Source organism: Papio anubis, chromosome 2 (assembly GCF_008728515.1).
Source record: "Papio anubis isolate 15944 chromosome 2, Panubis1.0, whole genome shotgun sequence".
Taxonomy (NCBI): domain Eukaryota; kingdom Metazoa; phylum Chordata; class Mammalia; order Primates; family Cercopithecidae; genus Papio; species Papio anubis.
In genome coordinates, this window is record NC_044977.1 from 178,616,566 (window position 1) to 178,642,816 (window position 26,251).

General features: G+C 43.0%; 1 protein-coding gene across 2 annotated transcripts in view; it reads right to left on the reverse strand.

The window, feature by feature from the left end:
• Positions 1-15,884, reverse strand: part of DYNC1LI1 (dynein cytoplasmic 1 light intermediate chain 1) — a 49,990-nt gene extending 34,106 nt beyond the window's left edge. Inside the window, exons 1-2 of one of the 2 annotated variants that reach the window (XM_003895217.3) lie at positions 14,185-15,884; positions 13,906-13,979 (exon numbers count right to left, since the gene is read on the reverse strand). In XM_003895217.3, coding sequence (XP_003895266.1) covers positions 13,906-13,979; positions 14,185-14,330 — 220 coding nt within the window. In that variant the 5' untranslated portion in view covers positions 14,331-15,884. Of the gene's footprint in view, positions 1-8,299; positions 8,888-13,905; positions 13,980-14,184 lie in introns of those variants that run through there. The other variant, XM_009201857.3, reaches the window with a different exon arrangement.
• Positions 15,885-26,251: the final 10,367 nt, after the last annotated feature.

A 26,251-nucleotide genomic window follows, 5' to 3' on the forward strand; every position in this document is an offset into this window, starting at 1 on the left:
AATGCTTGAAATAATCCAGCTACTTATCTTCAGTTCCTTGGCCTTCAGCTGGCAGTGAAACAGACACATCAGTTTCAAGACTGCCAGCCAAATAGTTAATGACATGTAAACATACAATTACACAAGTAGAGTCCCTGTTCAAAGACTGGATGAAAGCCCTTCCATAAAAAACCCTTTAGGTGATGATGCTAAAATTATTTTCTGAAGATTTTATCTAAATTTCCAAGTTTATATACTAGATTTTCTTAAAGAGGGCATATTTAAAAAAACAAATCATTTCATTACAGCCTGAGCAACATGGCAAAACCCCATCTCTACAAAAAAATACAAAGATTAGGTGGGCATGGTGGCACACACCTATAGCCCCCGTTACTCAGGAGGCTGAGGTGGGAGGATCACCTGAGCCCAGGAGGCTGAGGCTGTAGTGAGCTGTGATTGCACCACTGCTCTCCAGCCTGGGCAACAGAGCCAAGACCCTGTCTCAAACAACAACAACAAAAATTTCATAAAAGCAATACTATTATAATAAAGCTATTTTCATGTCTACATGCAGGTGCTAGAAAACGTTTTCTGTAAAGCACTAGACAGCAAATATTTTAAGCTTCTCAGGCCACATAGGTCTCTGTTACACATTTTTGTTTTATTCCTCCATCTCTTTAAAAATGTAAAAAACAAAAAAAAATCTCCTCAAATTCCATACATGGTCACCAAAACAGTACAGGGTTATACTGTTTTATCCCCCTGACAGATCTCTAACTCAACAATAGAACTTAATCTCCATCAACTTTATAATAACAATTAACAGGGGGCTGGGTACGGTGGCTCATGCCTGTAATCCCAGCACTTTGGGAGGCCTAGGTGGGCTGATCACCTGAGGTTGGGAGTTTGAGTTCAGCCTGACCAACATGGAGAAACCCTGTCTCTACTAAAAATACAAAATTAGCCGGGCGTGGTGGTGCATGCCTGTAATCCCAGCTACTTAGGAGGGCTGAGGCAGGAGAATCGCTTGAACCCAGGAGGCAGAGGCTGCAGTGAGCCGAGATTGTGGAGGCAGAGGCTGCGGTGAGCCAAGATTGTGCCACTGCACTTGAGCCTGGGCAACAAGAGCGAAACTCCGTCTCAAAAAATAATAACAATTAACAGATTAGAACTGTGAAAACTTAGAAATGTGACTTCTAACTGCAACACTGTCATTATTGATTGTGCAAACCTGGTCAGATAATTCCATTTGTTCCCCAACTTCTAAATGGAGGAGAGTAAGATCAGACCATCTCTATAGTGATGGATTTAAAATGCTTTACTATTATCATCCATTACTACTACTTTTTTTTTTAAAGACAGGGTCTCGCTATGTTGCCCAGGCTAGTCTTGAGCTTCTAGGCTTCAGCAATCCTCCCACCTGAATTTCCCGAGTAACTTGCACTACAGGTACTGTGCCCAGATTCATCCATTACTTCTTGATCAGTAATATGCTAGAAATAAAATTAATATATCTGTATATATATGTGTATTATATACGTGTATGTGTGTATATATGTATGTGTGTGTATATATGTGTATGTGTGTATACATATATGTGTGTATATATGTGTGTGTATATATACGTGTATATACATGTGTTTGTGTGTGTGCGTATGTATATATAGTTTCTGTGTGTGTGTGTGTGTGTGTGTGTGTGTGAGAGAGAGACAGGGCAACTTTGTTGCCCAGGCTGGAGTGCAGTGGCAAGATCTCAGTTCACTGCAGCCTCGATCTCCTAGGCTCAGGTGATCCTCCCACCTCAGCCTCCTGAGTAGCTGAGACTACAGGTGCATCCACCATGCCTGGTTGATTTTTGTATTTTTTTGTAGAGCAGGATTTCACCATGCTGCCCAGGCTGGTCTCAAAGTCCTGAGTTCAAGTGATCTGTCCACCCTGGCCTCCTAAAATGCTGAGATTATAGGCATGTGCCACCATGCCCGGCCCAACTCCTTTGTATCTTATATCAGCAATATATATAACAATAAAATATATAACAATATACATAACAATAAAAACAGGAATTGTGAAAAATGAGTAGTCAAAGCAAAACAATTAAGAACACATAATACATTAATGATAATAGCTATCTTGAACACTTCCCAAGTATGCATGCCACTATTTGACATGGTCCCCAGCATCATGATCATGAGGAGACAGGGAATTCTAATCTGCTATATCCCTTCCTTATCCAATTGAGATATCAACATTGTAAAGCTGACATTTTTGATTTGTCCTTATATGACATAAATTATCCTATTTTATCTGAAAGCTCTGGTGAGAAGAGTCATGAGGGGTCTTCACTGAACTACTTGTGGCATACATCTTCTGCATGGCCTTCCACAGTTTATCTGGAGGACTCAGGTAAGGTGAGGGACTTTTGGTGTGCTCCCCATCTCCTAGAGGGCATCATCCTCCCTCACATTGGTAGCTAAGAGTAGGGAGAGACTATTAACCAAATGCAGGACACAGACAAAGTGACTGTAAATAAACATTTATGCATGCCTATTTATGACTACATCCCTCCAACATGTCAAGGGGTGCCTGTAGAGCAAAAAGACAAACCCAATTTTGAATTCCAGCTCAAGGCGAGGAGTGGTGGCTCACACCTATTATCCCAGCACTTACAGAGGCCGAGGCAGGTGGATCAACTGAGGTCAGGAGCTCAAGACCAGCCTGGCCAACAATGTAAAACCACATCTCCACTAAAAATACAAAAATTAGCCAAGCGTGGTGGCATGCCTGTAGTCCCAGCGGCTCCGGAGGCTGAGGCAGGAGAATTGCTTGAACCAGGGAGACAGGGGTTGCAGTGAGCCGAGATCGTGCCACTGCACTCCAGCCTGAGCAACAGAGTAAGACTCCATCTCAAAAAATAAATAAAATGAATTCCAGTTCAGTTGTGTAACCTGGGGCTTAAAACCCTTTCCTGTAAAACAGTAAACATGCTACATAATACGGCACCTAGCAGAACACTCAACACAAGTCACAGACACAATACATGATAGTTCCTATCCCTGCAGCTGGCCAAAGCTCCACCTTTGATCATTCAGCAATTTACATTACATTAAAAAAAATAGAACTTATCCTTAATCATTTTCGTTACTCCCACAGGCTGTCTAGATATGAATTAAAAATAACATTTAGTTGGCTGGGCACGGTGGCTCACGCCCGTAATCCCAGCACTTTGGGAGGATGAGGCGGGCAGATCACCTGAGATCGGGAGTTCGAGACCAGCCTGACCAACATGGAGAAATCCCCGCCTGCTAAAAATACAAAATTAGCCAGATGTGGTGGCTCATGCCTGTAATTCCAGCTACTCAGGAGGCTGAGGCAGAAGAATCGCTTGAACCAGGGAGGCGGAGGTTGCAGTGGGCCAAGATCGCGCCATTGCACTCCAGCCTGGGCAGCAAGAGCAAAACTCCGTTTCAAAAAAAAAAAAAACAAAAACAAAGAAAACATTTAGTTTAATCCAATAAATATTTACCGAGATCAGTAAATGCTAACCACAGTGGTTGATTACAATGGCTATTAATAGTTCCCATGCCCTAGGAGGTCAAAGGCACACTAAAGCAATGGTTCTTAATCAAATATGGTATGTATTCTACAATTAAATCATCTTTATATTAAGATGCAAATTTTTAACCTACTAGATAGCCAAAGATTAAAATGAATAATACTTAGTATTGGCAATGGTGCTAAACAAACAAGTACTCTCACATACTGATGGTAAAAATGTGGCCGGGCACGGTGGCTCATACCTGTAACCCCAGCACTTTGGGAGGCCGAGGTAGGCGGATCACAAGGTCAGGAGATTGAGGCCATCCTGGTTAACACGGCGAAACCCCGTCTCTACTAAAAAATGCAAAATATTAGCCCGGCATGGTGGCACACGCCAGTAGTCCCAGCTACTCGGGAGGCTGAGGCAGGAGAACTGCTTGAACCCAGGAGGCGGAGGCTGCAGTGGGCTGAGATAGCACCACTGCACTCCAGCCTGGGCGACAGAGCAAGACTTTGTCTCAAAAAAAAAAAAAAAAAAAAAGTAAAATAGTAAAATAGTACAATTTTCCTAGAAGACTGACAATACTTATGCAGAAAGATTTAGAAGACCTAACAATTCCACTTCTGGGAACTTATCCCAACCAAAGAAAATACTGGGCAAGTGGAAAATGAGGTATAACAATAATCATCTGTCCATTATAATACCAATCCATTATAATTATGGTATAGCTATATATACTATTCAGTCAATAAGAAACATAAAGCCGTTATCTATTCACATGAAAAAAACTCATGTTACATGAAGTGAACCATGGTACATGAAGTTAAAAAAAATCTGACTGCAAAAGAGTAATATAATATAAATCATGAGTTTATTTTTCAGAAAAAAATATTCACATAGAGAAAATGAACACGACCTGGTATGTTAATAGATGCTCATACCTATAACCCTAGCACTTTGAGGCCAAGAACAGAGGCTCATTTGAGCACAGGAGTTTGAGACCAGGCTGGGCAACATAGTGAGACTCCATCTTTCCAAAAAATAGCCAGGTATGGTGTCATGTAGTACCAGCTACTCAGGAGGCTAAGGCAGGAAAATCACTTGAGCCCAGGAATTGGAGGCTGCAGTAAGCTGTTATTACACTATCATCGCGCTCCAGCCTGGGGAACAGAGCAAAACTTTCTCTCTAAAAAATAAAAAATAAATAAATAAGAAAAAATGAACACTTACCTCTAAGTGGTAGGATCATGCATTATTTTCATGTTCTTTCTTTCTTTTGGGACACGGTCCCACTCTGTCACCCAGGCTGGAGTGCAGTGGTGTGATCACAGCTCACTACAACCTTGGACTCCTGGGCTCAAATGAACCTTCTGCCTCAGCCTCCCAAGTAGCTGGGACAAAAGACATGTGCCACCACACCAGTTATTTTTAAAAATTTTTTTTGTAGAGGCAGAGTTCTGCTGTACTACCCAGGCTGGTCTCAAGCCATGCCCCCACCTTGGCCTCCCAAAGCGCTGAGATTGCAGGCAGGAGCCACTGAGCATGGCTATTTTCACTTTATCTTCTTACCTTTTTCTTTTTTTTTCTTTCTCTGGCAAGAAACATGCATTACTTTCATCATTTAAAATAGTGATTTCCAATTCTGAGAGGAAAGTGTTTTAGATATAATTTCTTTTGGTTCTTTTAATCCCATGATGTATGAAATAATGTATGAAATAATCTCAGTTTACAGGTCAAGGGGTTCTAATTTGTCCACAACTCCACCGCTTCAAAGGATAGAGAGGCTGACTCAAAGATCTTGTGGCTTTTGTCAGGGCTCCTTCCACCATACCTAAACTGCCTCGGCCCTCTTCTCTGGGTTTTAGGCCCTTTTCACAGGTTGTTCTCCTCTCCACCCTACTTAGCAAAATTGTACTCAGATACCACCTTTTCCAAATGCTCATCATCACTGGCCATCAGAGAAATGCAAATCAAAACCACAATGAGATCCCATCTCACACCAGTTAGAATGGCAATCATTAAAAAGTAAGGAAACAACAGGTGCTGGAGAGGATGTGGAGAAATAGGAACACTTTTACACTGTTGGTGGGATTGTAAACTGGTTCAACCAGTGTGGAAAACAGTATGGCGATTCCTCAAGGATCTAGAACTAGAAATACCATATGACCCAGCCATCCTATTACTGGGTATATACCCAAAGGATTATAAATCATGCTGCTATAAAGACACACACACACGTATGTTTATTGCGGCACTATTCACAATAGCAAAGACTTGGAATCAACCCAAATGTCCATCAGTGACAGACTGGATTAAGAAAATGTGGCACATATACACCATGGAATACTATGCAGCCATAAAAAAGGATGAGTTCGTGTGCTTTGTAGGGACATGAAGCTGGAAACCATCATTCTCAGCAAACTATCGCAAGAACAGAAAACCAAACACTGCATGTTCTCACTCATAGGTGGGAATTGAACAATGAGATCACTTGGACTCTGGAAGGGGAACATCACATACCGGGGCCTATTATGGGGGGGAGGGTGAGGGATGGCATTGGGAGTTATACCTGATGTAAATGACGAGTTGATGGGTGCAGCACACCAACATGGCACAAGTATACATATGTAACAAACCTGCACATTGTGCACATGTACCTAGAACTTAAAGTATAATAAAAAAATAAAATAAAATAAATAAGGAAGCATACCACGGGGGGGGGGGGGGGGAAGACTTTTGGTCAGGTGAGATAAAAAAAACTCAGAAAATAAAAAAATACCACCTTTTCCACAAAATATTTTGTGACCTATTTAGCAATCATTTCATACTGGCATACTTGATTTTTACTACTTTGAGTCTCTTCCCCATGGGAGTTTATAAGCTCCTGGAGGGCAGGAGCTGAGTCTCAGTCATCCTGTTTACCCCAGGTGATTCAGTAAAGCATTTTATATGTGACATGTCTCCAATAAATGTTTGGTGAAAAAAAGAATAAAATGATAATCTGGGGAGTCTTTCTAATAGCCACTGTCTTGATTTTACACATAAAGCAAATAAGGCCCAAAAATGTTAGTCCATGGTCACTTACTTTTTTTTTTTTTGAGATGGATTCTTGCTCTGTCACCCAGGCTGGAGCGCAATGGCATGATCTCGGCTCACTGCAACCTCCATCTCCTGAGTTCAAGCAATTCTCCCTGCCTCCGCCTCTCGAGTGGCTGGGATTACAGGCGCCCACAACCACACCTGGCTAATTTTTCTATTTTTAGTAGAAACGGGGTTTCACCATGTTGGCCAGGCTGGTGTCGAACTCATGACCTCAAGTAATCTGCCTGTCTTGGCCTCTCAAAGTGCTAGAATTAGAGGCCTGAGCCACCACGCCCGGCCACTTACTTATTAGTGACAGGGTCCGACACTAAATTTTGGACTTCTCTTTTCCTATTTCAAGACTCCTTTCTGTTTTATATTTTCTAAGTGCTTTTGCTGACATTCTCTCTCACGTGGATTTCACACCAGCTGAATTACTGCTCTACCAGCCTATATCTGTGATTCGCCAGTTCTGTCTTCTGCTTTTGACAGTAGCACTGGAGGAAATATTATATGAAGTCCTCTTAACAATTCTTAAACCTGTGCTCAAACTATACCTAACTGGAATAACAATGATACTTTAAGTAAAGACTGTTCATCATTTGTTCAACACATATTCATTAGGCACCTATTATGTGCCACACACCATATCCCATTAACCAGAAATCTCTATTAACTGGCATCTGTGCTTACTGATAAAACTGACGCCACTAATCACCTAACACAGCCAAGGGCTGTGCGTCATACCTATAATCCCAGTGATTCAGGAGACAGGTGGGAGGATCACTTTAGCCCAGGAGTTCGGGACCAGCCTGGGCAACATAGTAAATCCCTGTCTCTAGAAAAATATAAACAATTTTTAAAATTAGCCAACATGGTGGGAATACATGCCTGCATTCCCAGTTACTCAAGAGGCTGAGGCAGGAAGATCACTTGAGCCCAGGAGTTTGAGACTGCAATAAGTTATGATTGTGCCAGTGTACTACAGCCTAGGTGACAAGGCGAGACCGCGTCTCTAAATAAATAAACAAACTAACACAGAGGTTCACAAACTTCAGGCCACAGGCCAAAACTGGCCTGCTGCCTGTTTTGTAAATAAAGTTTTATTGAAACAAGGCTGTATCCATTCATTTACATATTATCCATGGCTGTTTTGGAACTGCAAGAGCAGAACTGAGTTGTTGCAACAGAGACCATATGACTTACAAAGCCTGAACTATTTGCAATCTGGCCCTTGACAGAAAAGTTTGCTGACCCTATTATAAGATGCCAATATGCCATCTTACTCTCAAAACACTTTATATTTGGTGTATTTTTAGTAGCCGTAACATATAATAAACATGTAACAAATAATTTCACGTTAATTCTTTGAAAAAATTCAATATCATATATATGGTAACAGTCTATTCCTTGCATCATATTCCCATAACCAGTCATGCCAGAAAACAGCATAACTCATGGAACCCTGATGATCTTTAATCCCAGCTCCTCCACAAATCAACAGTTTTAGACTGAACACTCTCATTATTTTTATCATCAGTCCTCACATAGAAAACCATACACTCCCTTGCCAGTTACAAGTTACTTCTCTGCACAGATCTCTGAATTCCACGTGTATATCTTAAGGTTTCCTACAATAGCTCAAGCATAATAGAGTTTTATTCCTGAAGGGGGGAAAAAAAGACTTTCACATGTACTTACTGATGATGTTCAGCATTTTGTGGGACTTTTCTGCTGCATATAACCGTGGACTAATACCTTCAGGGAACAATATAGCGACTTTACATTTCTTTCCTGGGGGGAATTAAATGGCCCACATCTATATTAATTAATTAAAACCCAATTTCAATGTGTCTTAAAACATTTCTTTAAAAATATTCAATAACTCACAAGATTAAAACAAGAAAATTTATAAAATGCCAGATCAAACAAGGCTTTGGAGATCACTAAATTCAAATAGTCTAATTTACAGATGAGAAAGATGAGGCTTATATGACTTGACAAAGGACCAGCTAGTTTTCATTAATTCACACTGCAAATCAAAAAGTTATACTGAAGTCCTATCTAAAAACCAGGCACTGTGCTTGGGACCAGGGTTACATATGTTATCTTTGTTGACAATGAATTCAATTAATCTAAGTAAGTGATATTGTTTGCACTAAAAGATACACACCCAGAAGAATCAGATAAAATTCCTTAAAAACTGCTAAGCATCGCTTACTTACAAGGGAAGCTCTTTTCCTTTAGGGAGATTGTATAGATTAAGAGTACTAGCTCTGGGAGCCAGGCTGCACACTTTTTTTTTTTTTTTTTTGAGACAGTTTCACTCTTGTCACCCAGGCTGGAGTGCAATGGTGCGATCTCGGCTCACTGCAACCTTTGCCTCCCCAGTTCAAGCGATTCTCCTGCCTCAGTCTCCTGAGTAGCTGGGACTACAGGAGCCCACCACTAAGTCCAGCTAATTTTTGTTATTTTTAGTAGAGATGGGATTTCACCATATTATTGGCCAGGTTGGTCTCAAACTCCTGACCTCAGGTGATCCACCCCCTGAGCCTCTCAAAGTGTTGGGATTACAAGCAGGAGCCACAGGGTCGGCCTCAGGCTGCAAAATTTTGAATACTGATTTTGCCTCCTGGCTATGTAACCCTAGGACAATTTACTTAACATTTCTGTGTCTGGCAGGGTGTGGTAGCTCACCCCAGTAATCCCAACACTTTGGGAGGCTGAGGTGAGAGGAGAACTGCTTGAGCCCAGAGTTCAAGACCAGCCTGGGCAACACAGTGAGACCTCATCTCTCCAAAAAGTACAAAAATTAGCTAGGAGTGGTGACATGCACCTGTAGTCCCAGCTACTTAGGAGGCTGAGGCAGGGGGATGGTTTGAGCCCAGGAGGCAGAGGTTGCAGTGAGCCGAAATTATACCACTATGCTCCAGCCTGAGTGACAAAGTAAGACCCTGCCTCAAAAACAAAACACAAATTCTGTGTCTGTTTCCTGATCTTTAAGGGGACAGAGTACATAAACAATCCTTACATGACTAGTACCTGTAAGTGCTCTATCTTAGGTATTATTAATTATTATTTTCCTTAGGGAGTTTTCTTATCAAAACATGGGAAAGTAATCAATATGGAGAAACTGCCTTTAAAGGCAGCTATTAAAATACAAATATGCCCGGCAAGGTGGCTCACGCCTATAATCCCAGCACTTTGGGAGGCTAAGGCAGGCAAATCACCTGAGGTCGGGAGTTGGAGGCCAGCCTGACCAACATGGAGAAACTGTCTCTACTAAAAATACAAAATTAGCTTGGTGTGGTGGCACATGCCTGTAATCCCAGTTACGCAGGAGGCTGAGGCAGGAGAATTGCTTGAACCTAGGAGGCGGAGGTTGCAGTAAGCCGAAATCATGCCATTGCACTCCAGCCAGGATAACTCCATCTCAAAACAAACAAACAAACAAACAAAAAATATAATCAATTGTATTAAAAGTAATTAAATATAAAAGGTAAAAAAGAAAATGTAGTTCTTAAAAAGGACAATTTAGAAGTTAGAATCTACTTAAAATACATGTACGAGAAGTCCTACCTTTATTAAAAACAAATCTTACTGAAATCCATTCTCAAAACCTTTCAAGAAAGAAGAGTTAATATCATAGACTTTCTGGATTTCATTAGAAGTCAGGCCTAGGCAGATTAAATAATTACTTAAACACAAGTGCCATGGCGACAGCTGCATCCCAGAATCCAATAAATATGTGGATTTTCCTTTAAAATAATTACCAGTACGTTTGCTCAAAGACAGGCTTTGAGTAGAAAGAGTTCTATACCTGGCACTCTCTCCCTTGTGGGAACTTCTATCAAGTCAGAAATCCATGCCAGAGTCACAGAACAGGGCCCTTATGTTGTGTGACCTTGGAAAATCCACTCAACAGGTCTCTACAATTCATTACCCATCTATAAATTGGTGCCCTGATCTGGGAGGAGAGAGGAGGTGAAATGAGATTTGTATTAAAATCCTTTGAGAATGGCTCTTACACATATACACATTACTAGTCATGTCCCTTTTCTCCCATCAGGTAGTAGGAGAAGAGAGCATGTGGAAAGCTAAACTGCCATTTGTGTGTGTTGTGAGGGGAGTACTTAGGTCTATACCATTGTTCCTATTCTAGGTTGTTTCTGAAATGTAAAGCCTTGCAAAAGGCTCAGATTTGTTTTACTTTATTTATTAGTATTATTTTTTGAGACACGGTCTCACTCTGTTGCCCAGGCTGGAGTGCAATGGTGCGATCTCAGCTCACTGCAACCTCTGCCTCTGGGGCTCAAGTTGTCCCTCCACCTTAGCCTCCCTGAGTAGCTGAGACTACAGGCATGCACCGTAATACCCAACTTTTTTTTTTTTTTTTGAGACAGAGTCTTACTCTGTCACCCAGGCTGGAGTGCAATGGCACGATCTTGGCTCACTGCAACCTCTGCCTCCTGGACTCAAGCAATCCTCCTGCCTCAGCCTCCGAGTAACGTGTATGCCACCATGTCCAGCTAATTTTTGTATTTGTAGTAGAGATGGGGTTTAAACATGTTAGCCAGGCTCGTCTGGAATCCTAACTTCAGGTGATCCACCCACCTCGGCCTCCTAAAGCACAGGCAGGAGCTGCCATGCCAGGCCAATTTTTAAATTTTGTGTAGAGATGGGGTTTCAACATTATTACCCAGGCTGGTCTCCAACTCGTGAGCTCAAGCAATCCACCCCTCAGCCTCCCAAAGTGCTAGGATTACAGGCTGGGTCACTGTGCCTGGCTTTAGATTTGTTTTTTAAAATAAGAGACTCCAGAGACCACTTGCATTCATGAAAGATATATTAGGGCCAAGCATCCTCCTGCCTAGCACCTTCAAACTCATAACAAAGAAAACCACAATCCCTATTTGTATATTTCTTTCCTCCATCAGCACAGAGTGAATACTGCCATATGTGACAGTAAAATGTCTGAAAGAAATTTTCAGGGGTATCTTAGAAGTTAACTCTATTTTTGTAACCAGTATACAAATCAGTTATTAGCTTCTTCCAAAGCTGAAAAGGACTCTGATGAAAATCCCAACAGTACTGAAAGAAAAATATTAAGTTTCAAGCCGGGCGCGGTGGCTCAAGCCTGTAATCCCAGCACTTTGGGAGGCCGAGGCGGGTGGATCACGAGGTCAGGAGATCGAGACTATCCTGGCTAACATGGTGAAACCCCGTCTCTACTAAAAATACAAAAAACTAGCCGGGCGTGGTGGCGGGCGCCTGTAGTCTCAGCTACTTGGGAGGCTGAGGCGGGAGAATGGCGTGAACCCGGGAGGTGGAGCTTGCAGTGAGGAGATCACGCCACTGCACTCCAGCCTGGGAGACACAGCGAGACTCCGTCTCAAAAAAAAAAAAAAAAAAAAAAAAAAAAAAAGTTTCAAGCTCACATTACCTGATACTAGAGGGAACTTTATGAACTATTAAGTTCATAAAAAAGGAAATTTAATCTATTCTTGTATGGTGGCGTGAAGGAGGCTGGGACCTCTAAGAACACTCAGTCCCATGCACAGACCCAGTGTCAAAGGGGGGTTTTAAAAAAAAAACCATGGCACAACCTCAGTGCAAATTCGGTATACCAAAAAATGAACAAAACTGCCACTTTTGTTTTACCACAAACAGAATAATCTATGCAATATCTAATATGCAGAAATAACTGGAGGAAATGTATAAAATAAGAATAAAACTACTGAATCTTACCTTTACCATGGCAGTGTTTCCAAATAAGTCTTACTTAAAGTAATTAAAATAGAATCGATTTCAATGAGGTCATATGATCTTAAATCCATTTTAGCTTAGTAATGAGTGGTAATTTGTTTAAATTAGTAAATTAAAAATATATTCTACAATTTTTTGCTTTTGGAGCCTAATTTATTTTTGCCCTATTAATATCACTTATGAAGGCACTAATTCAATTTTTTAAAAAGTTCTGAGCACAAATATTTTCTAATTCAGTTTAAGATAAATATATCACTTGCAAATATTATCACTATACAAACATTAACTCATTTGATCCTCCCACAACCCTAGAGGCGGGTATTTTTATTTTCATAACAACCATTTTAAAAATGAAGAAACTGAGGTTTATAGATGTCAAGCAACTTGCTTAAGATCTTAGGGCTTATATGTGATAGGACAGTGACTCAATCCAGGCTAATCTGCAGTAGGTGCTTTCAATCACATTAAAAACAAGAGTAAAAACTAATTTTTCAACTAGCTCCACGCAGCTTTAAAGAATATCAATAATCATATATTCTTGCTTGGCAGAAGTCTATTAAAAAAGTAATTTTTTCTGTGTAAACATTCATATTTAACCATGCAGCCTATCAAGTAGCATTTGACTTCTTTGTTTCCTTTCCTGTTTTTAGATGGACATTAAAAAAAAAAAAAAAAAGAACCTCCGGTATTGAGCCGATATCAAACACCAAAGTTTTAAAATTTAATCATCGTATAAGCCAAACTTCAGTTATCTTGCATGTAAAGAACTATAGAGAGAAATTTCTCCTATAAATGATTCAGGACCTAAGCCTGCAAAAATGCGAACCTGCGAACTATTCTCCCTCAGTCCTCTATCCCCACCCCCAGAGTCACTAAAGAAACAGAATACACAACTTGCAGAGAGCCGAGGAGATACAGAACAATCAGGAGAACTGACACTGGACCATTTCTCCCTATTACATCCATTTGGCTGAAGAGACTTAACTAGAAAGGTGTGTTCTACTGTATTTTACAGATTCCAGAATTACATGTGACAGTTAAGGTAGCTGCAACACGAGCACATTGTACCAGAGAACACGGGATCAAGAACATTTATCGCCAGGTCTTAGTTGTAGCTTCTGTCAATTATACAAAGAGTCAGCTATTAAATATTAATGGCAAGCCATTTGCGCCGGAGCTCTTGCAAAGAGTCTCCTGCTACCAATTTTTGTGATGAAAGAAAAACTGTCAATTTCTAGATAAACCCTAGGCCACCAGAATCCCTCAGATGAGCGATCGAATTCTGTCCTTCCCAGGGGAGGCTGTCAGGGCCACCCCCATATCCCGGGGAGGAGGAGGAACCTGAGGGAGGGCGGGTCCCCGTAGGTCCTGGGTCGAGGGTCTCGGGTTCCCCTTCTTGCCCAGCCTTCCGCGACAGGTCAGGCGGCGGGGCGGGGCTGGGCCGGCTGTCCGCACAAAGAGAGCCAGCGAGCTAGCCGGCGGACCAGGTACCCCGGGCCGCTGGGGGCCAGGCGGGGCGGGGCGAGGCAGGGAACTCTTACCCAGCAGTAGCACGTTCTTCCCCGCAGGGAGCTTGGAGCGCGAGCGGGTGGAGACCTCGCTGAGGATGCAGGACCTAACGGGAAGCAAGGCGTACGGTGAGGCCGGAGGCCGGAGCCGCAGCGCGGGAGGGACGGACCCGGCCTTGGCGCGCCGGGGATGGGGCTGCCGGGAACGCAGTGGCCGGGCCCGGCGCCGAGCTCCAGCGGGCACGGGATCCCAAGGCGTCCGCGCAAGGCCCGGGGAACCAGCGGGGGCTGAGGGAGGGGTGGAGTCGTTACCAAAGGTTCTGCCCGTCCTCGTCGTCGCCTGCCGCGGCGCCACCGTTGCCCGACGCTATCTCGTTGCCCAAGGGGCCGCCTGTGTAAGTCGCAGATAATCCCGGCGGAGAAGAACCGAAGGAGCCGACTCTGCCCACTGCCGCCATCTTGGTCGGGAATCACACCACTCTCGGCAAGACTAAATATGCGAGGCGGCTGAGGCGGCGGCGGTGGAGGCGGCGGGAACCCGGATATGGGGCGTTCAGCGCACGGGAGCGGGGCGGGGCCTGCGGGGGCGGGGCCCCGGGCCGGGACTGATGGAGCGAGCGAGAACAGACTGCGCGTGCGTTGCTGCCTGGCCTGCTCGGAGGGGCTGAGCGTGTGCGGGCGGCGGGGTGGGCCGCTCTGCTGCAGCTCAAGTCCACTGATCTGACAGTATTGAACCGCTTGCCTTCCGTTCATCCGCGGCCCTGGACTGCAGCAGGGGGGTTGGGTGTGTCAGGTAAAAAGTGCTCCCTCCCACCCTTCCGACAGATCCCCAAACTGTGCAGCAGGCGCGGAATTCCTGCATTGTCATTGCGGGCCCACCCACTGTTCAGGCTGGGAGCGGTCCCCCGCCCACACCGGCGCTTCGCGGGCGCCTAGATAGAAATGGGTCGCCCGGCTGGTAAAGAGGCTGCCCTGCAACTCTGGGCTGGAGTATTGCTGTGGTCCTGGATTTCTGGACTTTACTTGCATTCTCAAGTGGCTAAGTGTTCCTCAACCTGGACCCACATCAGAAGCAGGTTCTCCCACCCCTAAGCAGCGGCGTGACAAAGTAATTGTTTACCCTGGAAATAGACTGTTATTTTTAAAAAATTATTGTCAGGGCTTGCTTTAATGTTCTTGATGTTTTTGTATGAGATCCTCCATGTGAGATTTGAAAAGACCCACTACGCGGGTCATCTAACCGGTCACTAGACATTAATTCCACGCTTACTACGTCGAGCACAGTTGACACTGGCAATACATGGATGGCCTTATACTAGCCCTAAAATAACTCTTTTTCTATTAGAACTTTACTAGGTAAATGTATTCGAATGTCTGAACTCCATGTTTAGAAGGAGTCAATGGTTTTAAGGCTCTATCCTAGTACACACCTGTAAGAGCATTTACTTAAAATTGCCTGACCTTTGTACGTTATCTCTATCATTTCATATTTGAAAATCACTTGCTAAAATATGACCTGATCAATGCTGTTATGCTAGTGAGAAAATCCACAGCTAAAGACTATTTGCTGTATATTAGCGTTACAGTTAGAAGTCTGGAAGCCTTTGGAGGCTGGCAAATCTGAGTCCAGGTCTAGCTCTTTGAGTTTACTGGCTGTGTAACCTTAGGCAATTTACTTAACCTCCTCGGTTTCCTTATCTGTCAAATGAGGATAAAAGGACCTAGAATTGTTGTGAAGATTAAACGGGATGATTCATGTAAAATGGCTTAGAATAACGACTGGCAAATCTTAAGCGCTCACCACATGTTAATTGTTATCAATGACTTTCTTTACCTTTCAAACCATTAATATCTGACCAACCTCTAGAAGTGATGGGCCTAAAGAACTCTTGGAGCTAAAATTCTTTATCTGTCACCCGTAATGTGAGCACTTTGGGAGGCCAAGGCGGGCAGATTGCTTAAGCCCAGGAGTTCGAGATCAGCCTGGGCAACATGGTGAAACCCCAGCTCTACAAAAAAATACAAAAAATTAGCCAAGTCACAGCTACTTGGGAGGCTGAGGTGGGGGGATCACCTGAGTCCAGGAGATCAAGGCTGCAGTGAACTGCGATCATGCCACTGCAGTCCAGCCTGGGTGACAGAGCAAGACCCTGTCACTAAATAAATAAATAAATAAATAAAATAAAACTTTTGATTTTGTTGTTTGTATACTTAGGAAAGGAACCAGAACCCTCCCCAGTAGTCCTACACCACCAGGAGAAGCTGAGTCTTTATGTCACTGTTCTGAAGGAGAGCTGTATACTGCTCTTGGCCCCTCTGAAAGCCAGTTTAGTCTACTTTATTCTTTCAGTCATCTTTTTCCTCAGAGCATTTTCCCCTCAATTTTGTTGTCAGTTCCATATCATATTTGCTTAGTCTGAGAAGTGTTTACTTTTATAATAATGTCAGGCTTCTAACACCTCATGACTTCCAGATGCTCAATTCCCCACCTAAACTGAGGTCAAAGTTGTATTCCTTGTGGTTTTATAATATCCCTAACCAGCATTCTTCCATTAAGGTGGCTGACAAAAGTGGTCATTTATGAATGCCTCCTATGTGCCAGGCACTCTGTGTGTTATATTTGCAATCCTCATACTTTGTAAGGGTCAGTGAAATTAAGTAACCTACCCCCAGGTCACACAGATCAGAAGTTTATAGATAAACTGAGATTTTTTACTATCCAGTCTGTAAGATGACCTAGGTCAAATCATGTTAAAATAAATGTCCTGGTAATTTTAGGTGCTGTTCTGGTAAATACCTTCTGTGAAAAGCTTTACATTACAAAAATAGGGAAGCTATATATTATGAGGAAGTCTATAAAAGGAAATAATTCAGCAGTCCCTTGGAATTTTTGTTGCATAAATGCTGTTTGATGATTGACCTGTTTTCTATACTATGATTGCTTTTTCTTTATTGCCCAATGTTTTCTTACATCTAAAATTAATAACCATCTTGTTTTTCTTTTTTTTCTTTTTTCTTTTGAGACAGAGTCTTGCTCTGTCGCCTAGGCTGGAGTGCAGTGGCACGATCTTGGCTCAATACAACCTCCGCCTCCTGGGTTCAAGCAATTCTCCTGTCTTAGCCTCCCGAGTAGCTGCGACTACAGGTGCCTGCCAACACGCCTGGCTAATTTTTGTATTTTTAGTAGAAACGGAGTTTCACCTTGTTGGTCAGGCTAGTCTCGAACTCCTGACCTCAGGTGATCCACCCGCCTCTGCCTCCCAAAGTGCTGGGATTACAGGCGTGAGCTACTGCACCCGGCCAACCATCTTCTTTTTCATTTGCTTAGATTTCCATGTCTTTAATTCAGTTTCAAATTCCTGTCCCAGCTGTGTAAAACTCCTTGTTAGATATTTTAACACTTTTACCTTCTTAAAGACACCTTTAAGAACCTTCTGGCCTGCTACATCTGAGTTGGTTATTCTGAAACTGAATACACAGCTGTCATCCTGTTATCTTTCACCATTGTTCAGGAGATTCCCTTTGCCTCAATCTCGTGTCTTCTTTTTGTTTTAGTGTAGAACTTCCTCCAATAGTTTTATGATAAAAAGGCTCACTGGTAAGTCTTTGGATACCTGTGTATCCAGTCAAGGTCAACCAGAGGAAAAATGGCATTCTTAAGGGGGTGCTAGAGGAAAGCTTAATGGAGGGACTGTTTACAAAGGTGTGAACAGTGTGAAGAGATAGGACTAGCAATAGCAGGAAGCCTTAGGCCTGAAAGGGATAGAGGAAGGAGTGTTTGGAAAGGGTTGCCCACTAAGATCTATAGTCTTCAGTAAAGGAACACAGTATCCATCTCTTTCTTTCTGCCCCCTGATCTCCTACCAGTGTCACACTTTGACCAAACCCACCCAGGAGCCTGAGGGCAAGAGACCCAAGTGAAGCAACCCATGCAGGTCTACCTCCCTGAGCACAAAGTGGGAATAGAGAAGGATCTCAAGGGGCAAACAAGGTATCTAGCACACCTCCTGTGTTTGAAAATGCATTTAATCTATCCTCACTTAATAATAGTTTGGCTAAGTGTAGAATTCTTGGGTTACAAGCTATCTTCCCTTAGGTTTTTAAAGCCTTGGCCCCTTTGTCTGCTAGATTCCAGTGCTGCCATTGAGAAATCCAAAGCCATTCTGATTTCTGAATCTTTGTTGTGTTTTTTTTTTCTCCTTATTGGAATCCTTTGCAACTTCCACAGATTCCCACTAACACATCTATCCCCCTTCCATTATTTGCACTTTCCTACTCTTCCCTCCTTCTAAGTATTGAAAGAATAATCCATACTCTTTTTTTTTTTTTTTCTTGAGACAGAGTCTCGCTCTGTTGCCCAGGCTGGCGTGCAGTGGCCAGATCTCAGCTCACTGCAAGCTCCGCCTCCCTGGTTTACGCCATTCTCCTGCCTCAGTCTCCCAAGTAGCTGGGACTACAGGTACCCGCCACCTCGCCTGGCTAGTTTTTTTGTATTTTTTAGTAGAGACGGGGTTTCACCATGTTAGCCAGGATAGTCTCGATCTCCTGACCTCGTGATCCGCCCGTCTCGGCCTCCCAAAGTGCTGGGATTACAGGCTTGAGCCACCGCGCCCGGCCAATAATCCATACTCTTATACTAAAGCATTCTCTATGCACTAGAACCCATCTCCTAACTTCAACTCAAGGACATTGTTCCAACAATTATTCCCTTTCTTTCTCTATATAATCATTTTTTATTTCCACTAGATTATTGCCGTTAACATACAATTCTCTATTTTTAAAAAAAGAAAGAAAAATTTCTCTGAACCCCACTCCTTCACCAGCTACTACTACATTTCTTTCCTTTTCTTTGAGACAGGGTCTCCCTCTGTCACCCTGGCTGGAGTACAGTCGTGCAATCTCAGCTCACTGCAACCGCTGCCTCCTGGGTTCAAGCGATTCTCCTGCCTCAGCCTTCTGAGTAGCTGGGATTACAGGTGCATACCACCACACCTGGCTAATTTTTGTATTAAAGACAGGGTTTCACCACATTGGTCAGGCAGGTCTTGAACTCCTCACCACAGGAGATCTGCCCTCCTTGGCCTCCCAAAGTACTGGGATTATAAGCGTGAGCTACCACCCCGGGCCTCTTTCCTTGCTTTAACAGCAAAACTCTTTAAAAGAATTTTCTCTCTATGCTATCTTAAATTCTTCTTCCCTCTTGCCCTTATGGCTCACTTCAATCAAGCTTTTACCCCTGTGACTCTACAGAAACTGCTCTTACCCTTGTCAATGACCCCCTTGTTGCTCAATACAATGGTATGCTCTTTATCCTTGTCTTTTTGACCTATCAACAACACAGGATACAGTTGCTCGTTCCTTCTGGATATCCTTCATGTGGCTGCCAGGTCACCATGTTCTCTTTGTGTTTTTCCTCCCTTGGTACTTGTTCCTTCCCAGTCTCCTTTTCTTTACCCATTTTTCTGACTGTTAATGTTCAAGGACCTCAGGACTCAGTCTTTGTTCCTCTTCTCTCTCTATACTCACTCCCTTGGTGATGTCATCCAGTCTAACTACTTTAAATTCCATCTACATGATAAAGACTTCTAAATTTATTGCTCCAGCCCAGAGCTCCATCTGGAACTCCAAGTTAATATAGCCAACTGCCTATTCCACATCTCCACTTCAATATCTAATAGATATCTCAAACTCAACATGCCCCAAACTGAACTTCTGTCCTGTGGGAACAAAATAATCTTCTACCTATGGCTTTCCCCATTAGGTAGCAACTCCTTGTTGCTTTGTTGCTTAGGCCCAAAACCTGAGTCATGCTTGACTTCTCTATTTCACATGACACATTGAATCCATGAGGAATCCTGTTGTCTCTACCTTCAAAACATACCCGCAATCCAACTTCTTACCACACTTCCCCTGATACCCTTTGACCTGAGCTATCATTTCGTGCCTAAATACTGTAAAAGGCTCTTCTACATAACATCTAGAGTGATCCTTTAAGAATGTAAGTGAGACCACGTCACTTCTATGCTCAAAACCCAACGGTGGCTCCTCATTTTAGTTGGAGGAAAAGCCAAAGACCTTACAATGATCCATAACGCCGTGCAGGATCTGGCCCCACTGCTCCTCTGACCTCCGTTCCACTGTTCCCTTCAATTTCCCCCTTTCAACCACCTTCAGCCCCGCTGCTGTTTCTTGAATCTGTGGTGTGTGTCTTTGCTTTGAGGCCTTTGTTCTAGCTGTTCCTTCTGTTTTGAAGGAGGTGAGGAGCTGTCCATCCCAGTGTCTTCCTCAAGGTAGCCAGTTGGCCAACTCCCTCTTCTCCTGCAGTGAGTGTGCTCCGTTCTCAACTTCTCAGTGATGTCTATCCTGACCACCCCATTTAACATTGCAACCTGGCCCTTCACCTCTGAAATTCCAGATTCTCCTTACCTTGCTCTCTTTTCGTTCTCCATAGCACTTATTATTGCCTAACGTAGTATAGGATTTACTTGTTTAGTAGAACTCAAGCTCTGTGAGGGCAAGGATCTTTATCTTCTTCAGTAATGTACCCCAAGCACTTAGTACCTGGAACATAGCAGGCCTTCTGTAAAGATTTGCTGAAAATATGAATAAATGAATGAATCTACTTGTTACCAGTGTTCCAAAATTTCAGAATATGTGTGTGTGCATGCTTGTGTATGTGTATGTGTGTGTGTGTGTATTTAAGAGAAGATAAAAATTCTTTATTCCAACACCTGAAAGCAGGAGCTCTCTTTTATGATATTCTAACTATTAAATTAATTTATTTAGAGACAGGGTCTTGCTCTGTTGCTCAGGCCAGAGTGCTGTGGAACAATCATGGCTCACTGTAATTTCGAGCCCCTGGGCTTAAGTGAACCTCCTGCCTCAGCCTCCTGAGTAGCTAGGACTATACCCATGTGCCACCATGTTCCAGCTCATTTTTTTTTTTTTAGACAAAGTCACACTCTATCATCCAGGCTGGAATGCAGTGACCTGATCTCAGCTCACTGCAACCTCAACCTCCTGGATTCAAGTGATCCCCCCACCTCAGCCTCCTGAGTAACTGGGACTACAGGTGCACGCCACCACGCCTAGCTAATTTTCAAAATTTTTATACAGACAGGGTTTTGCTTTTTTTTTTTTTTTTTTTTTGGTAGAGACAAGGTCTCACTATGTTACCCAGGCTGGTCTCAAACTCCTGAACTCAAGCCATCATCCTGCCTCAGCCTCTCAAAGCACTGGGATTACAGACATGAGCCATCACACCGAGCCTTAAGTATTTTAAAAATATAAATCACTTAAAAGTATATTATACACACCACTCCTTTCCTATTTTAACAAGTTATATAAATATAGATTTATGTTTTCCTAAAGGCCCTTGGCTTCCTTAGGCTCATCAATAATACTACCATGTTATATCTGGGAAGTGCTCAGGTCCTACTGGGATTCCCTGGGTGTATCCCAGATGACTCTGCCTTTTGGTTTGGTTTCTAATTCAGCTGAGCCTCAGGGCCTGTAAGTGGGAAATGGAACACCAGCCAAAAGAGAGACAGCTCCTCCTCTCTCCAGCTTCCTGTCTCCCAAGAGCTACACGTCTCACCTCTCTGCTTGCTTCTCTTCTCTCCTCTCTCTGTCAACCAGCGTCCTCTGCAAACTTATCAGCTTTCTCAAGGTCACATTGGGTATTTCTCTATCTCAACAAAAGTGATGCAGAAACCTAGTTTGACTGGGAGGGGAACTTTCCGTAGGTCTGGAGCGGGGGACTGTAGAACCACTTCCTCTTTCTTTCGGGGATGACTTCCGTGTTTGGGAACCAGAACAAGGCAGCTACCACTTAGGCTGCTTCCTATTGCATCAGTTCCACAGGCTGCCACCAGCAGATTTTCAGATAAAACCTGCTTCACCCGTGGCACCAAATGGTGGCAGTCACAGTTGGTATTAAATGCTGGCTGAAAGGCCAAAATCAAGAGAAAAAGGAAGTAAGCAAGATGAGTGGACCCTTAAAGTTTCACTCTATGAGCAACTCAAATGATAGCGTTGAAAAGGACTTCTGAGTTTAAATAGTCCCATCCTCTACACAATATATGAATCTTTTTTTTTTTTTCTTTTTTTTTTTTTTGGTAACATTCCTGACATTTGAGACAAACTGGTAATGCTAGAATTGGCAGAGTCCTTGCTAGCCATCTCTCCCAGCAGACCCAACCAGGGATGCCATTAAAGACGGAGCAAACACCCACGGTCATTTATATTTGCTTTCCTTTGAGTCGTGTTTATCTCATTCTAAGTACCTCCTTAGAATGAAATGATGGGTATCTAATTCATTTCGCAGTCGCCAGCCCCTCTAATTAAAAACCTATCCTTCCTCTTACTTCTCACCTAGGAATTTTTGTCAAGTGAACCCTCACAGAACGTCGTATCTTAGCACAAATAAAGAGATGGAGAAATACCTAAGAGAAAGTGAAATAGACTCTCTTGGTGGATTGGTTTTTTCATAGAAAGGGCCAGGCACAGTGGCTCTCACCTGTAATTCCAGCACTTTGGGAGGCGGAAGTGCAGATCACTTGTGGCCAGGAGTTCAAGACCAGCCTGGCCAACACTGCAAAACCCCATCTCTACAAACAGTACAAAAATTAGCCGGACATGGTGGGGCATGCCTGTAATCCCAGCTACTCGGGAGGCTGAGGCAGGAGAATCGCTGAGCCCGGGAGATGGAGGCTGCAGTGAACCAAGATCGAACCACTGCACTCCAGCCTGGGCGACATAGTGAGACTCCACCTCAAAAAAAAAAAAAAAAAAAAAACCCTTTTATTTTTACATCTAATGTGAAATCTTTTCTTTCTTTCTTTCTTTCTTTCTTTCTTTCTTTCTTTCTTATTATTATTATTTTGAGACGGAGTCTCACTGTGTCTCCCAGGCTGGAGTGCAGTGGCGCGATCTCAGCTTACTGCAAGCTCTGCCACCCAGGTTCACACCATTCTCCTGCCTCAGCCTCCCGAGTGGCTGGGACTACAGGTGCACCACCACACCCGGCTAATTTTTTGTAGAGACGGGGTTTCACCACGTTAGCTAGGATGGTCATGATCTCCTGACCTCGTGATCCACCCACCTCGGCCTCCCAAAGTGCTGGGATTACAGGCATGAGCCACCATGCCTGGCCCCTCATTTCTTTAAAAAAAAAAAAAAAGTACTGGTGTATGTATGTGTGTGTGCGTGTGCACACGCATACCCAAGTATACTTTAGGACAAAATTTTACAAAGAAATTTTTGTTTTGTTTTGTTGTGGTTTGTTTTTATTAGATGGAGTTTCATTCTTTTTATCCAGGCTGGAGTACAATGGCTCAATCTCAGCTCACTGCAAACTCCTCCTCCCGAATTTAAGCGATTCTCCTGCCTCAGCCTCCCGAATAGCTGTGATTACAGGAGTACACCACCATGCCCAGCTAATTTTTTTGCATTTTTAGTAGAGACGGGGTTTTGCCATGTTGGCCAGGTTGGTCTCGAACTCCTGACCTCAGATGATATGCCCTCCTCGGCCTCCCAAAGTGCTGGAATTACAGGCATGAGCCACCGTGCCTGGCCAAGAAATTGTTTTTCATTGGCTTAGAAATGTACCATTCAGAAATAAACCTCTCTGATTTTTTTTCTTTTTTTTTTTTTAAGATGGAGTTTCACTCTTGTTGCCCAGGCTGGAGTACAATGGCACGATCTTGGCTCACCGCAACCTCTGCCTCCCAGGTTCAAGCGATTCTCCTGCCTCAGCCTCCCTAGTAGCTGGGATTACAAGCATGTGCCACCATGCCGGCTAATTTTGTATTTTTAGTAGAGACAGGGTTTCTCCATGTTGGTCAGGCTGGTCTCGAACTCCTGACCTTAGGTGATCCGCCTGCCTCGGCCTCCCAAAGTGCTGGGATTACAGGCATGAGCCACCGCGCCTGGCCAGAATATTTATTTTTTTAATTCCAGGATAAGGTAATAGTGGAATTGCCTTTCATTTCAGACTGAACTCCTCACCACAATTTCCATATTCATTCTTGGAAAATGGGTGATGAATGGAAGGGTAGTAATCTATCAAATCAACTCATACTCACAGCAGCTTGAGTGGACAATAAGTGAGATGCACAGGGAAAACACAGAGACTTATTTTTTAGGCTGGAAGTATTCTTCATCTAACTGTTTTAATTATCTACTTACACATTTTTCAATACTAAACAGATAGGAATTTTAGGGTGCTTAGTTATCACTGTTTTAATCTATTCTTTGCCACTGAAAAGAGGAAAGAAAAAGGTCCACTGACTAATGTATTGTTAATTGCATATTTATTATACATATTTTTGGAGGATCTAATTTTCTTGTAATCAAATACTCTGAAGTTCAAGTTCATTACTTTTATTTAGATAGTGATTTTAATGCCACTTAGTTCTCTGATTTCCAGTGTGACACTCTACCGCCCTCTTTGCTTCCTAAAGGAGAAGATATTTAATAACTTATTTTATAGATTGAGATCTGCCAACACTAGATCACAAAGGTAATTAAGTTTTTCTTATTTGGAGGCTCTGAGTTAGGCCAAACCGGAAAAAAATATAATTCTCTGGTATTTTTAGAAATGTGCTATCTTTTGTAGCTGTAGGTGATTTCATATTCATACCAATTTAGTCTACTTTAGAGCTAATTATGACTTCTTATTGCTCTTACTAAAAGTAAGCCTAGAATTATAGTCTATTATATTCTCCACCAACCAAAACGTTATGTATGTTTCTTTTTTCCTCACATGGGAAAGAGGATGAAAGAGTTGCCCAGTGGGAATTTTTTTATAAGCAAAATGAATCCATTCTTTTACACCATACAATATTACAAAGTTGTTTATTTGAAGATATTTAAGGAGATTCTAAGGATCCTAAACTTTTTGCTACTGGAAACAAAAAGCTTAAGTTGTCTAGTAATGTGAAAGTGGAATCAAGAAGCGCTTTGTCTTTTATAATCCATCCTCAATAAATCCCAGGATTGTTTTGAGGGCTTAGCTTCATCCTATATTCAGTTCACATATTGATAAATGAGGAATATCCAAATAAACTACTGGAATTTTCACTCTGATATATACATATATATGTAAAATTTCCACCCTGATATACATATATAAAATATATATCAATATAATACATTGATATAGTATATATGTAAAATATATCAATTTTACATATGTATAGATAAATATCCAAAATATATATCTATATATAGTTACATAGATACATATTTTCATATATTATGTGAAATATTATATATAGATTTTTTTTTTTTTGAGACGGAGTTTTGCTGTCATTGTTCAGGCTGGAGTGCCGTGGTGCAATCTCAGCTCACTGCAGCCTCTGCCTCCCAGGTTCAAGTGATTCTCCTGCCTCAGCCTCCCTAGTAGCTGGGATTACAGGCGTCCACCACCACGCCCAGCTAATTTTTATATTTTTAGTAGAAGCAAGGCTTCACCATGTTGATCTGCCAGCCTCGGCCTACCAAAGTGCTGGGATTACAGGCATGAGCCACCATGCCCAGCCTAAAATATATTTATATGTGTGTGTGTGTGTATATATATATATATGGAGAGAGAGAGAGAGCGCGCGTGTGCAAGCGAGCAAGCTGGGTGTGGTGGCTCATGCATGTAATCCCAGCACTTTGGGAGGCAGAGGCTGGCACATCACATGAGGCCGGGAGTTCGAGACCAGCCTGGCCAACATGGTAAAACCCTGTCTTTTGTAAAAATACAAAAATTAGCTGGGCATGGTGACACGCATCTGTGCCACCTAGTCCCAGCTACTCGGGGGACTGAGCCACGAGGATCACTTGAACCTGGGAGGCAGAGGTTGTGGTGAACTGAGATCAGACAGTGGTACAGTCGTGGCTCACCACAGCCTCGACTTTCCTGGCTTAAGCAATCCTCCCAACTCAGCTTCCCCAGTAACTGGGACTACAGGCTCACCCCACAACGCCTCACTAATTTTTGTGTTTTTAGTAAAGACGGGATTTCACCGTGTTACCCAGGCTGGTCTTGAACTCCTGGGCTCAAGTGATCTGCCTGCCTTGGCCTCCTAAAGTGCCCGGATTATAGGCATAAGCCACCATGGCAGCCTTAATGTATTCTTTTTTTTTTTTTTTTTTTGAGATGGAGTCTCGCTCTGTCGCCCAGGCTGGAGTGCAGTGGCCAGATCTCAGCTCACTGTAAGCTCCGCCTCCCGGGTTTACGCCATTCCCCTGCCTCAGCCTCCCGAGTAGCTGGGACTACAGGCGCCGCCACCTCGCCCGGCTATTTTTTTGTATTTTTTAGTAGAGACGGGGTTTCACCGTGTTAGCCAGGATGGTCTCAATCTCCTGACCTTGTGATCCGCCCGTCTCG